The sequence below is a fragment of the Telopea speciosissima genome, chromosome 10, assembly GCF_018873765.1.
Source record: "Telopea speciosissima isolate NSW1024214 ecotype Mountain lineage chromosome 10, Tspe_v1, whole genome shotgun sequence".
NCBI classification, from domain to species: domain Eukaryota; kingdom Viridiplantae; phylum Streptophyta; class Magnoliopsida; order Proteales; family Proteaceae; genus Telopea; species Telopea speciosissima.
Genome location: NC_057925.1, coordinates 62,145,563 through 62,163,245, shown reverse-complemented (window position 1 = coordinate 62,163,245; position 17,683 = coordinate 62,145,563). Strand labels below are relative to the sequence as shown.

General features: G+C 37.3%; 2 protein-coding genes and 1 long non-coding RNA gene across 3 annotated transcripts; 1 reads left to right on the top strand and 2 right to left on the bottom strand.

The window, feature by feature from the left end:
• The first annotated feature begins 358 nt into the window (after positions 1-358).
• Positions 359-1,106, top strand: LOC122643862 (probable cytokinin riboside 5'-monophosphate phosphoribohydrolase LOGL1). The gene is made up of 4 exons (XM_043837434.1): positions 359-558; positions 690-787; positions 944-974; positions 1,062-1,106. The coding sequence occupies exons 1-4, from the start codon at positions 463-465 to the stop codon at positions 1,104-1,106; spliced, it is 270 nt and encodes an 89-aa protein (XP_043693369.1). The 5' UTR covers positions 359-462.
• A 1,313-nt stretch (positions 1,107-2,419) lies between these two features.
• LOC122642919 lies at positions 2,420-4,633 on the bottom strand. The gene has a single exon (XM_043836535.1). The coding sequence runs from the start codon at positions 4,327-4,329 to the stop codon at positions 2,653-2,655; it is 1,677 nt and encodes a 558-aa protein (XP_043692470.1). The 5' UTR covers positions 4,330-4,633; the 3' UTR covers positions 2,420-2,652.
• A 3,038-nt stretch (positions 4,634-7,671) lies between these two features.
• LOC122643140 lies at positions 7,672-13,086 on the bottom strand. Its single transcript, XR_006330171.1, has 4 exons — positions 12,784-13,086; positions 9,964-10,058; positions 8,986-9,058; positions 7,672-7,763 (listed from the first exon to the last, which is right to left on the bottom strand). It is a non-coding gene; the product is annotated as an uncharacterized LOC122643140 (long non-coding RNA).
• Positions 13,087-17,683: the final 4,597 nt, after the last annotated feature.

Below are 17,683 nucleotides of genomic sequence, written 5' to 3'. Positions count from 1 at the left end.
GATTTCTAGGGTTTTGGGCATATTTATTTGGCTGATTTTAACCGATCCATGACCAATTTCCGATCAGTCCGTGACCGATTTAGATAATAATGGAATAATTAGAACCCAACAATGCGGTTGGTTCTTGGAAACCGGTCCGACCCATGATTGATCAGGCTTGCCATGAATTCCTAGAAGGGGGATGATCACTGATGACTTTCAAAGGAGATCAAGAGAAGATGCCATTTCTGTTAGCTCCAAACAGATGGGGAAAAGAAAGAATCTTATATGTCACTTATCTTGCTAGGTCTAATCACATTTAACAATTATTATTATTCACAAAAACAAAAAAAAGGAATACTTGTTTTCTTATTTGGAAGAAGATAGTAATATAAAATACTGTAGTACTCTTGCTGGCCATTAATGGAGGCTTCAAGAAGGGTTGGCTTTCTATTCCAGTACTGCAGGTGAAGAGTGAAGAACATGGGGAAGTTCAAAACGGTTTGTGTCTTCTGTGGAAGTAAATCAGGGAATAGAAAAATATTCTGTGATGCAGCCCTTAATCTTGGAAGAGAACTGGTTTGTTTGTGTTTCTTTTTTTTTTTCCTTTTTGGTTCTATTTTATACTTCTTATTCTCTCTTTTTGGGTTTAATTGGCTCTTTTCTCTTGGATTTCCTTTTAAGGGTTTTAGGATTAATATGATGTACAGGTGGAGAGAAAGATAGATCTGATTTATGGAGGAGGAAGTGTTGGGCTTATGGGTTTGGTGTCTCCGACTGTTTTCAATGGTGGATGTAATGTTCTTGGGTAAGAGAAAGAAAAAACACATCAAGATTCAAGAAAGATCAACTCCTGCTAGCTTCTTCTTTACAACTTCTATATATATACATATATATATATATGTTTCTCATTCATAAAATGACTTTTGGATTTCTATGTTTCTTTTTTTCCATTTGTGAACAGAGTTATTCCAACAGCTCTTGTTCCACACGAGGTATGATCCATTCTCTCTCTCTCTCTCTCTCTCTCTGTACCTTGGAAGCTATATATATGTATATGTTCATGAAAAGCTTGTAATCAGATATCAGGCCATGCAGTGGGTGAAGTATTAGTTGTCTCAGAATAGAGCTGATTGAAGAAAAAGGATCCATATAGTCAACCCCATTTAGATCGCATAAGGCTGAATTAAGCTATGTTGTTTTAACATAATCTAGGGTGTGCTTCTTACCAAAAAATAATAATAATAATAATCTAGGGTGTGCTGAAGCCCACAACCTAGGATTTCATTGAGGTAGATAGCTGCAATAAGGCTTGCTGACTATCCTTAACAGCAGATGTATTACAATAAAATCCAGAGTTAATCTGCAAGTTATCTTGCACTGGAAGAGTCATTACTTAAAAGTTGGAAAAATCATGTGGATGAACTTCAACACGCCCCTTGTTGAAGTTAATGTTGCAAACTTGAAGTCATCTTAGCACACAAACAATAGATTAAACTGTTGGCTTTCTTGTTCAACGAGTTTAGCACCCAAGCCAAGTGATCTTGGAGCCCAACCTCTAGTTTTGGACTTGGATGACAACTACAACTTGACAATGGTTTCATGGCAGAGGTAAAATCTATTAGTCCCATGTCCAATCCCTAGGAGTAAACAAAATTATGCCTAATATACCTGCGGGATATTGTGCCCAAAACAGTTTACTTGGTAAGGTCAACATAAAGTGATTGCAACAATCAAACCATAGAACCAATTGCATTTCTAACACAAGACTTAGTGAGGTAAAGGTCCATGTTCCTCTACTGAAACAAATTCATGTTCAGAATGACTGCAAAACATCAGTGTGTTTGGAAGGAACTTACAATCCAGGCATCATTGAAGCACCAGCTATTATTTATGCACAGCCACAAACTCCGCTGCTGAATCCCTCCCTGGGAAATGTGTTAGTGGCAGCACACGATACAAATCAGAAAAAAATTGTCATCTCCGTACAATCATATCCGATCACCATGTAGAGAGACACATTGCTCCTCCAATTTGTGGACAGACTTTGTGAGGTCCATCAGTGCAACCAGTCATACTTCTCTTTTGGTGCAACTGAGCTCTCAAGGAATTTCAAGGTATTACCAGTTGCCCAAACATCAACTGTAGGTTTAATCCCTTCATCCTCCCCCCCTGGTTTACTTCATTGAAAGTGTGGTTGAGCAACAGAGCTGGTGACAAGTATGAAAAGGAGGCCCTATGTGAAACTACTAAGGAGATCTTAAAACAGATGGGGACAACTCAATAAGGAATCCAGTCACGAAGTTTGACATCTGCTGCAGGTTGAAACCCGTTCACCCACCTCTCTGCCCTGGTTAATCTCTTTGAAAATGCGTGGTTGAACAACACAGCTGGTGAGAAATATGAAAGACATTTGTTTCAAAATGGGGATAAGTATATCTTACACAAATGATCCTGATCCAATTGCTGAAAGACATGAATACAAAAAATAAAAGTACAAGTAAGCATAACAGGAATTCAGGAAAGAAAGAAGCCGCCTAATATATTTAACCCAAGAACCAGATCAAGAAACAGAAATAAGCACAAGAGGTCTCAAGCAATGGACCAATAAATCTTTGACTGCAATCCCTTTCTCTAAATGGATTCCTTATTATGCTTTGTCCTCAACCTGGATTAGCATGTACTAATGCCATCCTTGCAATCCATTGTCAAGTTATAAAATGTCTCTACTCGAGTCTTTGCCCTGTACAGGACCTCAGTGTCCACTGCAACTCTCATATACCCATCAAATTCAGCCGGGTGCCAATCAGTCAAGAGCTTGGTCTCGTTGTACCACTCACTAGTGTTTCCCCACAATTCCTTGTAATCGTCAAGCAAATGAACCTTGTAGTGAGACCTCAACTTGTCAAAATAATTATAGAATGGCTCATTGGTGGCAATGTACAGGTGGCGCCAAGGCTGAATGGTCCCTTTAAGCTTCTCAACAAGGACATCTGGGGCCGTGTCGCTATCCAAATGGGGCCAGAGCTCCTTGTTCTGAGCTTTTTCTCCTCGTACCACATGAACTGCGTCAAAATCCCAGTCCATCCGGCCACTAATCTCAGAAACTATATTCATCAGCCTCTTTGACTTCCAAAGGGCGTGCCACGGTCTCTGCAAATACTTTGCAGCCGGCCCTTCACATACTCTGTACCAATAATTCTCAGGCTCAGGTGCATCAAATTGCCTCCATATGATTGTGCTCTTATCTTTCCTTAGCTGCATTGGAGTAATCTTGTGGCTTGCAACCTTTCTGACCGGGATCTTTTTCTTATGGGCCTTATCCAATTTCTTCCAATCCCTGAGAAATTCTACTTCCTCGACAATTGATGCTACTTCCTTGAGATGCTCGAAATCAAAATAGTAGCGGAAATCCTTACCCTCGTCATCCTTGTTACTTGGATTATAAGTCGCAGCCAAGCAAATGCTCAAATCCATCACGAATGTTCTGTTCAGATATTGAGCCTCACCAAGACCACACAAGAAACTCCACAAGTAATGGTTCATACCTTTGCAGTAATCTCCTCCCCGAGAATAGTACAAATATCTCCCCTTTCTGAAAGCTGTATCTGACTGAACTGTGGGTATCGTATCATTAATCTCCTCATCACGTACGGGCGATGAAACTCTTGGAGCTTTGCCCTTCCTCGAAGAAGAACTCGAAATCTTACCTCTCGGCCGCTTGGCATTAGTCCCTGAATGCCAACCGCTAGCTTTAGCTACCTCATAGGTGCAGTTCTCTCCAATGCCAAGCCTAAATCTCCTGAAGTCTCTATACTTTCGCCAAGACTTCTCTTTCTTGTTCCGAAATCTCCAAGCCACATCACACTCGTTCGGCTTCGATCCATTCACAGGGGTTTGATACCCTAAGAAGACGATGGACTTAAATACCTTGAGATTGAACTTCTCTATCGCAATGAGAACAAGCGGATCCGAACAATTAACTTGCTTCAAGGTATAGTCACAGTCCAAAGTCGAGCTGGAATTAAGAATCTTCTCCTCAGACTTCTCGATGGTGTTTGTGGTGATGGGAACCTCGGCAGCAGCAGCAGGAGAAACAGCAGGGGCGAGTGTGGCCAGATCCTCGCCGGTCTGGATTATCGAAGAATCGGTTTTGAAAGTGGCGTTCTCTACTTGGGTGAAAACCTTAGTGAGGGCTTTGGAGGATTCAAACCAGGGATCCGAAGGTTGGTATGTGATGGCAATTACAGTAAATAAAAGAACAGAGAAGACAAAGACGGAGAAGCATACATTGCTGATGAGTTTAATTAGATTTTGCCCTACAGGCTCTGTTGAACTCGCTTCTTTCATGGAACTTCCTTTCTAGGTTTCTCTGAAATGCTAATTACGGTGTCTGTGATTTGATCGCTTCACACGAAGCCCGGTGGTAGAAGATGAATTCGAGAGATAAACTAACAAAAAAACAATGTAGATAAACAGATAGACAATAAGAACTCCTACTGTTAGGGATCACTCACCATATGCAGATCTCTGGTGGCCAAAAGGCTCCTAAGGCTGGACAAGATCTGTTTCCTTCCCCACTGCCGTCTTCGCTTAGTTTTCAAGAAATCTTTTTCTGCAGTGACCAGTGACCACTGAGAGAGAGAGAGAGAGAGAGAGAGAGAGAGAGGGAAAGAGGATGAGGATGTATCCGAAGGAAAAAAAAAATGTATATAAAATGGCACATGCAGTATGGATCAAGGTTCAAAAACCTGGAATCGGTCCAGATCAGTCCGGACCGGATCATCGTTTCAAATATCGGAATCTGATTAGAATCGATCATGATCGATCCGGATTTCTGTTGATTCAATAAAGTCGATACTTGGTCTAGAGAATCGTTGAGTTTTCAAATTTGAGGGCAGATTTAAGGGATCATTATCGGCTCCATTTCTCACTGTCCGGATGGGGTCCATACCCCTCTATTAGAGGCATGAGTAGATAATTTTTCAATTTAAGGATTTTTTTTTTGGGTTGACTTCAAGAATTGGCAAGAATCGACCTCGGATTCTTTGTTTTTAATCTTTAGCAAGAATCATGATCCGGATCCATCTCGCAGATTCTTATCCAATTCATAATGAAATCGATCAAAGGCTCGGTGAGAAAATGAAAATTAGCCTACAAATGCCTTAACCCTAGTTTTTTTTTCCGGTAAAAATGATTCTATTCATCAAGAGCAAAAATGCACGAGACTAGAAAAATACAAGATTTCGATAGCCATAGAGTGGAATTTGACCTTTCTATCGAACATTGCATAGACATGGCCTTCTTGATTAGAAAATCAGCCAAAGCATTGACAATCCTAGATAGAAAGGAAAAGGGACAAGAAAAATCTGGGATGCTAAGAAGCCAATATCAGTGATGATAAGTTGAATCACCAGGGGAACCGTAACCTAACCCTAGTTCTCATACATAAAAAACAAAAAGACGAGCTGGATCGGCCAAAATCGGAATTGGGGTCAATCCTAAGAGTGACCCCGTCGTTCACCGTTGCTGCATCGCAAGACAAGGGCATAAAATTACAGGAAAAAAAAGGGGTTGTCGGCTTAAGGACTGTATATCAAAGCTAAGGTCCAATTCTTACAGATGAGAAAAAGCTGTCTAACGACGCCTTTTTTTCTTAATTTCTTTGAGTGAAGACAATAAAAGGTATAGGTAGGAGTAGGTAAAGTGAACACATTCGCAAGATTAGTAGTAGTTGGAACTTAGAACTCAATGAGTCATCCTTAGAAAGGGAAATGCGAACTGAAATATGATCTTAGCCATTTAATATGGTTGGCTTCATGAATTTTGATCTACCACTACATTCTATCAAAATCATTTTAGTTGTGGGCCTAAGTTGTCCATATATTTTCTCCTAATTTTTTTTTCCAAATCATCCTGGGCCTAACCCTCGAGCATGACAACTTTTAATTGTATTAAGGGAGAGGGTTCTTTGAGCAAGGGGTTTGGGGGAGTGGGCCAATGAGGAACAATAAAATAGATTCATAACATGAAAGATAGAGAGATAATTTCATGTGAGGAGGAAAGAGGTAGAGAAACAGAGTGCTAGTGTAACCTCTGCGGTTGGTTGAATGAATCTTTTACCTTGAATTAAAATTAAAACAAAATCTATCAACTCATTGGACTTGATCACTCAATTGTAGTGCAAATCTTTTTTGACGAGACGTCGTAGTTGATTGTTGATGTAAAATATCTATTAACTACTTGACAAGTAGCAACTCATAAACTTTGAGCCTCCACAATAAAGGTGTCTTTAAGAATTTGAATGATAGGTCAAACAAGTGAAAATTTAATTTTTAATTTCAAAACATGCAAAATGTTTTCTAGACTCACAAGTCACAAGTCCAAGAACATGTTATGGTCTTGCACACTTATTTGTGCCATTTTAAAAAAAATGATAAGGTAAATTTGATTGTTTGATATATATGGATGGATAATATAGATCACGTGTCAAATTTCATATTTAAATTCAATTATATACTATCCGTACAATGACATACTCTTCTATGAGTTGGGTTCAGCAACCTACATGGGGAGGAGTGGGGATAGATCCCAACCCTCCATGGGCTGTGGGACCCACCCCCATGGAGGGTTCAGATCTATTCCCACCGTTCCAATTGGGGAACAGATCTGGAGTCCCCTTCTATGTGTGTACACGCACCTCCTCAGAGGCTTATGCTGCTATGCACATTCTGATAGTATGAGATTTTTAATACTTTATTTTGATACTTATCAAATTTCGCTTATTTGAAACTGGAACTTGGAGTTTATCTGTTTACAAAATTTTCGCCCTATCAACGGTGCAAAGATTAGGATTTTTCCATACAGACTTGCTTTTAAATGTGGTATTTTCCAAGCATTGGATTGACTTGCCACATTAACCGGAATTTCATATTTCCATATGTGAAAAGAGTTATTAAAATATCTATATATATATATTTTTTGGAAACATAATTATTTGGATTAACACTGCCATCGCCAACCTTTCCCCAACCACCCACCCACCCTTCAAACAAAAAAAACTAAGAAAATGATGATTATGCACAAAAATTGGGACATTAAAGACACGCATATGCTTAATGAAAATCTATGAAATTGGAAATCAAATCATTCTTGTGGAGCATTAACACGAATAGAATTTTTAAATGCATTACTATTGAATCTCTTAGGTGGTTATCTCTGAGTATCAATGGCTCCAGCAGAGCTTACATAAAAAATATAAAAAACAAAGGACTCCAGCAGACCTCTTTGGTTTGAATAATGTAAAAGGACAACAATAATTGTTTTTTAGTGATGCAGTGCCCTCGTCCGGCATCACCAACCAGGCTAGATGCATTCAAAACAATGAAATTTATATATATATTTTATCCCTAATTTTTCAATTATGAACTATGTTCAGTACTTTGTCCCAAGAATAGTGTTAGTTTTCTACAAATTGTCTTTAGCTGCCCATGTAGGAAAGTCTTATCTGGATGAAATACCAACATTTGCACTAAAAGAAAATCGTAGTAGTTTAAAAAGATCTCACTGAGACACCAAAAAAAGAAAAAAAAAAGAACAAAAAAAGAAGAAAAAAAAGGTAATCTACATAAATGCACAGACCAAAGAGACAGGTTGTGATATCAACAAGTCCCAAAGACCAATCCTGATGAATGAGGTACTACAGTATAAGAAAAATCACTCTTCCATTGATTCTACCTTCAACAATCTATTACTCTCCAATTCCAAGCATAACTTTGAGATGGCTGAAAAATAAAAAAAAATTCTCAATCAGAACAATAATCCAAGTACTAATTACTGTAAACATATTGGTTAACGATGAAATATACACATACTTGGATATAAAGGAAGCTAATAGTGGCAATAATAACATACAAGTGTACATTATTGAAAAAACTTGTAAAAGAAGTATAACCTCATTACAATTTACAGTGAAAGCTCAGTAGAAAAATAGCGAAATCTAAATGGATGCTGTAAACAAGAAACTATTTAAAATTTTTTTCTAATTGACACCCCTTTAAGATGAAAATATTTTGTAATAAAACTTGTTTTACCCTTTTAATATAAGATTTTTTTTTTTTCAATGAAAATTTCAATAACTTAATAATCCATATATTTAATTGTTGAGCTCATTCTTAAAATTAATGTTTGGGTCCCACGTGCAATGACAACTATTTTTGGGTGTATCTCATTGTTGTTTACTTTCTCATTTGAAATAAAATTTTCAAATGACAACATCAACCATCACTAAGAGTAATTTGAATTATTTATTCATAATGTGAATATAAAACAAACAATCACTAGCATCCATCATCCTTAGAGGCCCACAGATGTTTGCTTTAGAATTCTAGGTGATAATAGTTGTTGAGGGGTGGTTTTTCTGTCCTAAGAAATGACAAAACTCAAACCTCCAAACGAGGTAACAACCACAATCCTCTTTGACAAAAAAAAAGATAATATCTGATAGCACTCAATTTTTATTCTCTTTGATATAGCAATGAATGTCCACTTCTTTCTTCCATTCATTCTGAAGCATTCAGGACCTATATATATATTTTGAGAGAATGTTCTTTGTGCCACAACGCAGGCTATGCCTAGGCTCATGGGCCTGCCACTTAAGGGGCCGGGTGGTCATTGCGTCCACCCCCATGTGTCTGGGCACAGCCTGCACTGCGGCACAAAGAACAACGCTTCATATTTTACACCAGTTCACCATAACAATGTCCTCACAAATACATATTTTTATGTTTCCCAAATAGAGTTCTGACAATTATGCAAATCCATAACACTACAAAATGATATAGAGAGCTTCATCAAACCCAGCAAATTGCATTTCAACATCCTAAAATAATGCAACTTAAATTTTTTTTGATGAAGTCAATATTGCAGCCATAAAAGTTGAAGGAAGAATATGTATGTATACTGACCTCAAGTAACTTAACAAAGATAAGAAATTAAAAAAACTACCTTCTGTAAAACTCGGCTGCAGTTCGTGATCCATTGTAGCAAATAAACCAGAGCAACATGATCACCAATAAATCTATAGTAGTTAAGAGCTTACAATCACAATACCATGGAATTTTTTCGAAAAAAAAGTTCTATATGTCAGAAAATTGTTCGCGACTAGAAGTGGTTAATTGTCCATAACATTAACCCTTAAATATCTCTTCCATTTATCTTGTGCATGATTTTATTATGAGCTTGTGCAACTCCTTAATTGTGCCATGGGTGGAGAAAAACTTTATCCTTAAAAGAAGGTCCTAGATGTGTTTGGATCACCTTACAGGCTTATATGTTTGTACTCTTCCCATGTGAACAGGTTGGAAGTTCTATAAAATGAATTTTTGAGAACTGCCCCTAACATTTTTTTTTTCTCTCTTAAATAGTCTGCAGTTCCTTCTTCACTCCTCTCTATGTTCTCAATTCTCCTATTCTGCCTCTGCACCAATCCTCACATGATCCCTCTGTACTGTTCTGTTTCTTCTATTAACAGTGCAAGTGCATCTCTTTGTCATCTATTTTCCCGTTTCTTCTGTCCTGTTCTCATCCAACCTTAACCTAATCTTAGTTGACATTCAGTAAATCTGCAACATTTCTGTAACAATTGAAAGGAAATTCAAATCCACTTCCACCCCCAAATGTCTCAAAACACAATTAGAATTTTTTTTTTGGTTAATCCTGTGATAGCAAAATCTTCATTAAAGGGGAATTTCTGTTTCCTATTACTCTCATTCTGGAATTTCAAGAAATGAAATAGAGTTGTCATAGCTTTAATCAATTTGTTGATCTGTTTACTTAGAACTTTATTATCGAATTCAATATATTGTATCTTTTAATTCAAACTTGCTTTCAATTGCAAGCCTGAATACTATTAAAATGCAAAAAACCTCAAAAGAGCTTATAGAGAGAGAGAGAGAGAGAGAGAGGACTAAAATTGAAGGATACTGAATATGTATTTTTCCCACCAATCCAACCCGTATGGTCCGAAAGTGACATTGTACAGGTAGATCTTGCGTTGAATCCAGTTCATGGCTTTAAATCTAAGAAGTAACATAAAAATAAAAAGAAATACACATAAATATTGTCAATGATCTGTTAGAAGAGAATAAAGCTTTAAACATGAGGAATCTACTATCCTGTATAGTATAGAAAACAAAGAAAAAACAGAAAGGACCTGACAGATTGAGATCAATGACTATAAAAAGTGAAAAAGATGGGGCAAAGACTAATCTACTAATCTAAAATCTTCCTCTACAGATTTGTTTGTTAAATAAGTTGCTGGTAGATTGGAAATGGATGTAGATGCAACAGTGATTATATTTCCATAATATCCACACAATATAAATTGTGCCTAGTAAAAAATCAGAGTTCCTAGCATAAAGAGAGATATTGTCAAATTATAACTAAAAATAGATAACTAGTTTCTTTCTTCTCCCATCTTGGAGAAGAGTTCATATGGTTTGCCATAGAAATGAATCAGTTTTGGTGTCTTGGGAGCATTGTATACTGAAAAATTGATTATTTTTGTTACTGTTTTAGATCTTATTTTTGGATAGTCAAATTTCTTTGTTTTGTGTGATACTAGAACTGTACCATTTGAAACGATATTGAGTTACCTGACCATTGAGATTAAGATCTTGTAATTTTAAATTATATTTAAAGTGTTGCGATCGATTTAATAATGGAAAAATTGCCTAGATCTACTAGACAAGAAAATTAATTACAAAACAAGTAGGTGTTTTTACCTACTTGTTTTGTAATTAATTTTCTTATCTTGTAGGTTTAGAAAATTTCCCTTTTACTAATAGGGTGTTAATTGGATTTCTATTTTAAAAAGTCTAATTAGATTAAAAATCATGTATTGGGTTAAATTTAAGAAGTAAAATGTAATTAGATTTTTCAAATAGACCATAACTTTCTATATATGACTTAATTATAATTGCAAGATCTTCATCTCAATGGAGAGATAACAAGGTTTCAAACAATACCGATATTGTACAAAACAAAAAAACTTTTGATTATCCAAAAACAGATTAAAAAAAAAATTGAAAATAATCAATTTTCTATAATATATGCTCCCAAACACCAAAACTGATCCATCTAAAGTTGGGGCACAGCATGTAGGTCCCACACAAGAGTGTGAACCCCTTCTATCCGAAAAAAAAAAAACAAGAAAAAAAAAGGGTATGGACCCGGATGAGGTGGAGAAACTTGGGTGGAGAAGTGAAACCGAATGACTAACAAAGACTAAACAGGTGTTGGGACTTGGAACTGGAAGTCTGGAAGGGTTGGTGATTTGTGAAAGAATCAATCCTAGCTGCGAGTTAATGGAACTAATTTTTGTCCTTCGAATCCTTCCAACTTGCAAAAGCATTTATTGCTTTGCACCAGTAGTGGAGTGGAGTGGAGTGGAGTGGAGTGGAGCTTCAGTTTCCCGATTGAGCTAAGAGAGCTTCAACCTTCAACACAACAAAACTCAAACCTGGGGATTCTTCTTTCAGCGTGAGACTTCCGATTGGGTCGACCGTCGACATCAAATGTGAGTTCAGAGCAGAGAGATTGCCAGGAAAGTTTAAAGAGAGAGAGCGAAATAAAACGAGGTATGGTGGTGCACAGATGGGCGCCTCAGTTGGAGATTCTGTGGCAAAGGTATTGAGGTCATATACAGGAGCATTTCTGAGTCACTGTGGATGGAATTCGGTGAGATTTCAAAGATCTTGATATGCTTTTAGAGGAGTTTTGGGAATATTGAGGTCATATACAGAGAGCAGTGATGGATGAAGCCACACGCCGGAGCTATCGCCGCGAACAGGCACACGCCGGAGAGAGAGACGAGGGACCCAGATTGGATCAAGCCGGGATTTGAAGAATATGCTATGCTACTTTCCTTTAATTTCGGGGGTGGAGAAAATTTAAGGAAAAAATAGGATTGGACATGTGCCAACTGGAAAGCAAAGATTCTACGTAAAAAATAGTTATTCGTACGTGACTCTGTGAACCTCGAAAGGTCTTCTCTGTTTCCACAAAAGAGAAGGAAGCACTGCAAGCATAGGAACAAGGAATTTGTTCAGAGTGTACAAGCTTGCCATGGTTGCAAACTCAGTATTCCCCTACCACCTGAGTTGTAGCCGAGGAAGACAAATTGATATTTTTCCCCACCACCAAGACTCTCAAGCTTAATCCCTCCCATCAAGGTCCAAAAATCGCCATGCATAGGCTTGTTTTATTCAGAAGCTTAGCACCAAGAAACAGAGCATCGGAAAGAAAATATGAAGAAGAAAAGGCAGAAAGGAAAATGAGATATACAAATCCAAAAAGGCCTTGACTTCATCAATCTCAGGCCACATGTCAGGCGGGAAAAGAAGAAAACTTTATTTGTATCTTCTTGGAATCCTTAGATTAATTTTATGAGTTTCAAGCCTTTTAACTGGCAAAGGTACTCGGATATTTCAATCGATTCTGTAACTTTGCCCAAAATGGAGAAATTGTCAATGAATATATTTTCCTTATATCAAAACATAAACACGCTTAGTAAACAAAATATGAGAAACAACAAGAACATCAACTACGTCGAGAAAAGCACAAGAGCAGGCAAGATCAGATCTTTGGGACAAGGAGGAGAAGGAAATAGATGGAATGATTCATGCCACAAGCATTCGAAAAAAAAAAAAGGTTGACGGAAGGTTGTAGATCTGATTACGATTTCGTAGTGAATATAACATCAGAAAAAGGGTGAACAAGTGGAATATTCAGATCTGGGCGTACCTGAGGGAGCCGCACCTCGCACCTCCTGCTACTCTTGGAAGTTGACCGTGCACTTCCCTTCCACAATGTATAAATCACGAGAAGAAGGGAGAGCAAATGGAATTTTCAGATCAGGAAGTACTTGAGGGAGCCACACCTTCCTCGCTCCTCTCACCTAGCTAGCACCTATTTGGCTGTTCTTGGAAGTTGACCTGAACTTCCCCAGTTTATAAATCACCAGAAGATCGAGTGAGAAAATGAAGCTTTTAGATCAGGGCGTACCTGGGGAAAGACACACCTCGAAACTCCTTTCCTTAGCTATTGGAAGTTGACCGTTTTGAATTTCCTTTGAACTCAATACTCTTTGGCTCTGCAATTTTTTTTTACGACTAAATTTTACGCTCGAAATTTGAAGAGGCAAAAAGCGTTCAAATGAGTAAGTGGGAGTGGGACTCAATAATCAATCAATGACACCTATTTCTTGAGCCAATAAAAATTTTCCATAAAAATATAACACCTAATTCTAGATTTGCCATGTCGCAAAAGCGTAAATGATGTCTTTACCCCCCCCCCACCCAAAAAAAAACAGAAGTATTTCCATAAAAATATAATACTAGAGATGTAAACGGATCGAATTCGAATCGGATTGGGTACTATCCGAATTCGAATTCGTTTACAATTCCGCTATCCGAATTCGATCCGAATATTTGTCGAATATAATAACATAATATCAAATTCGAATTCGACTTGTTAAACGGATTTCGGATATTATCCGGTTCGATTCGTTTAGCAACGGATACCAAATATCCGAATGTTTCTATTCGATTACTGTCCGATTGTCCGCTTACTGTTTTCTATTTATTGAGCTTTATTTCTTCTTAAATCCTGTTTGCAGGTTCCTTCAAAGTCCAATTTAAAGATTTCACTCATGAATATAATAAAACAGAAAAGCCTGATCTAAAATCCAACCAAACCTGCAGTATCCGAATATGAAACAACCCAACAAATATAAAATAATTGGTGATACTGTAGATAAGACTAATAACAAATCCAACATACAACAACTAGATTCATACAGTTAAAAAAAAAAAAAAAAAAAAAATCTGAAAGATAGAAACTCACGTAAATCTGTTGCCGACAGACTTGAGATCGACAACCTGAACAATGAGTTATGGGACTTTAGAGGACGATCCAAGAGATGGATTCGCTAGAAATTAGAATGGTAGAAATGGCATCAGGGGTAATGCTATAAAGAAGAAAATGATGCATATGAAACAATAGAGAGAGAGAGAGAGAGAGAGAGAGAGAGAGAGAGAGAGAGAGTTACCTTTGACAGTTGCTAGTGGTGATTGCACATGCAGAACGACGTCTCTTGTAACAACAAAGATGTGCGCAGGAAGGCATGAAACGATATGTATATGAAACTAGAGAGAGAGGGTTTGTAGATTTGTAGTCACAACGGAGGAAGGCAAAGAGAACGTTGAGCTTTAGGGTTATACTTGAGAGTCTTGAGAGTTGAGAATTGAGAGATCGAGAATCCGAGATTTCAATTTTCAAAGAGGTTTTTGGCTTTCCAAGTTTCCATTGAGACTTTTGGTTTCCATATCTTTTTTTTTTTGTCTTATTTACATTTTTACTTGTGGCTTTCCATCGAAACTTTTGGCTTTCCATCTAGACTTTTGGCTTTCCTAATTCCTTCTTTCTTTTTTTGTGTGGTCTTATTTACATTATTTTATGTATTTCTACTTTTTGTTTTGTTTTTATATGTTTTTTTAATAGGTATATGATAACATTGTATCATAGTCAAATAGTAATACATATAAAACAATCATATTTTCTAACTTACTAGCTACTAAGTTATAAATATAAATAAAATACAAAATCCAAGAAGGCAACTTAATCGGATAGACGGATACGAATATTTTATTTCAGATATTTTAATACCGTCGGATAGCTAAACGAATCGGATAATAATCGATCGAAAACATAGATTACCATATTTGTATTTGATTGGTTTCAGACGGATTCGGATAGTTTCCGGATAGTGAATTTTCGAATACGAATCCTCATAAACGAATACGAACTCGGATCGAATACAGAGTTTCGACTATCCGTTTACATCTCTAAATATAACACCTAATTCTAGATTTGCCATGTCGCAAAAGCGTAAATGATGTCCTTACCCACCCCCACCCCCCCCCCCCCCAAAAAAAAAAGAAGAAGTATTTACATCTATTTTGCCATTTGGCCAATTCTCATTTTACAATTATGGGGCAAAACTGACCTGCCGTGCAATCCCTACACCAACACAGGCCAAATATAATGCACACAGAGATATAGATTTGGATTGGATTTTCGATTTCACTAAGACTGAACAATTAGTGTTCTTTTTTCTTTTTTTATATCCGCCATTCCACGGCCTTAAAAGTCGGTTAATCGAGATTGGAATGTGGTTTGTGTGATTACACTTTCATAAAAATAGAAAAAAAGGGTGTGTGGGTTTAGTCACACATCGGGTGTGTGAGTATGGTGAGTGTTGTGTGTTGTGTATATCTGCCATTCCACGGTCCTAAAAGTTGGTTAACCTTTTGGGATTGGTGTGTGGTTTGTGTGATAACACTTTCATAAAAAAAAATTAACATTCTTTTTTTCTACAATTATTTATGATAAAAAGGAATGCCACCCAATCACGCCTGATACGTTAGCCCTTGCACTGAAACACATGGGCACATGAAATGACTATTGCACCCTTAGTCAGTTCTGGGGTTTTAGGTGGTGCAAGGGTCATTTTGAGCGCCATTGTGTCAGGGCACAGGGGTGGCGTATGCTGTATGATCGATTGGGTTATCTTTTCCCATTATTTATGTAAAAAAATTTCATTTTACCAAAAAAAAAAAATGACCGTGGAATCGTATTTGGGTATTTTGGCATCCTTTGATAGGTAAACAATATTTTAAATTAGCCATGTGTCAAGTTTTAAATTCAGTGTATTGGCATCTATTTTGCCACTTGGGTAATTTTATGTGAATTAGTTTACAATTATTTATTAAAAAGATTCTTTTAGGCTTAAAGTTGTTATGTGGTCCTGCGGAAACTGGAGAGGGAGAGTTACTTCTCAACAAAAGTCAACTACACCTAATCTGCCACATGGCATTAAATGTTGATGAGATCAACTAATCCAGGTAGGACATAAAATGGAGCAGGGTCAATCCCGAGACACGCTTTGATTCAAATCCGGTTCGGCAAATCCGACTTCACAACTATGTGGGTTAGCGGATTTGGTTGGGATTCGGGTCATGCTTGGTTAAAAAAACAGTTCCGAATCATGGACCCGAATAGAGTTTGGATTGATTGAAAAGAAATAAGTTTTGGGTCATGGATTTTGGGAGATCAGAGCAGATTTGACCTATTTTATGACCTAGATCCACTCGAGTATCGACCAATCCAGGTCAGGATTGGATTGGTATCGGTACTTGCTGATCTGGCCATTGATCCCAAATCTCATGAATCCTTGGATTACAAGTAAGTGGAAGGGAAGAGAAGGTAAGAGTAGTGGAAGGCACAAAATAGTATCGTAGAATCAACAAGAATAAGGAACAAAAGAAAAAAGACAAAAAAAAAAGGAAATAATCTCACCCACAAAGGCAATTCTCTTGTACACCTTTTCACCTCATCTTTCTCTAATATCTCTCCTTCATCAATTTGGATTCTCTATTGCCGAGTTATCCAGTAGGACCCTATTGTCAAAACACAACAAAATGGTAAATGATCGCTTTACCCCCATTTGAGCAAGGCGCTCGGGCTAAGGCGGTTATTCCCCACCTTGCTGTGTCTTGGCAATAGGGTCTTACCGGACAGCTCGGCATTAGAGGACTAGGATTTCTCGTTTACTTTGTTAGACAATATTTCACTTTCTCTCTCCTTAGAAAAAATTCATTACGTATTTTTTTCAAGTATCCCTTGAAAGATTTCGCATTACTTAATGTCTTCAACTACCAACCACTTGCACAAAGGATAGTACAATTCAATTTCAATCACTAATCAAATTAATGAACTTACTAGCTGGTTTCGTCTTCCAGTTCCAGTTGCAAAAATAAAAGAAATTAAAGGAGAAACTAACGAAATATAGGCATTCCAAATTTGAAATAACAATGAAACACAAATAGTATTCTGTTTTTTTCTACAGAAAAATGAATGCAGAGTCTCCTCCCGTGAAGCAATGAAGATCATATGGAGACTGAAATGAGAAGATAAAACAAAAACTATTCAATTTCTCTCTTAAATACTGACAAAAAAAGACATGCAAATGAGACACTCACAGTAACGCGAAGGGGTGAAGGATAAGTGAAAGTCGAGAACCCGTTTCAGCGGGAGCCACTCAGAAGAGTTGATCGAATCAATGGTTCTCCAGCGAACGAACCAAGTTTAGTTGATGGTATCAGTCACTGCCCATACTGATACCCATATCAGAACCCAATCCATGTCGCTTGTATTGGTGCAGTTGGAGTGGCCGGACCGGATTAGAGTGGCATTGAGAAGTGGTCAAAGGAGAAAGAGAAAAAGAAACGTTAGACTATATTGTGAAATTACATAAATACACATCCTATAAAACTTTCATATTAGGGTAAAAAAACATTCAATTGCAAACGGATGAACTCAAATTTAATAAGCAAATTCGAATTGTGTTTGGCATGCATTTTTTCGATCAAGAACAAATTGTGAGACAAAAAAAAAAAAAAAAAATGTTTGGTAATCCATTCTCATTCATGGATGGAAGTTAGAGAATGTGACCCATCTTGGAATCCCCATCTAGCTCATTTCGCATTTTGGCTGAGAAACAGAATAACTCATCATTCTATGTTAGAAATGCATTTTATCATGCTTGGTAGCGTGGCTCCTGCACCCAAAAACAGGAAGGTGC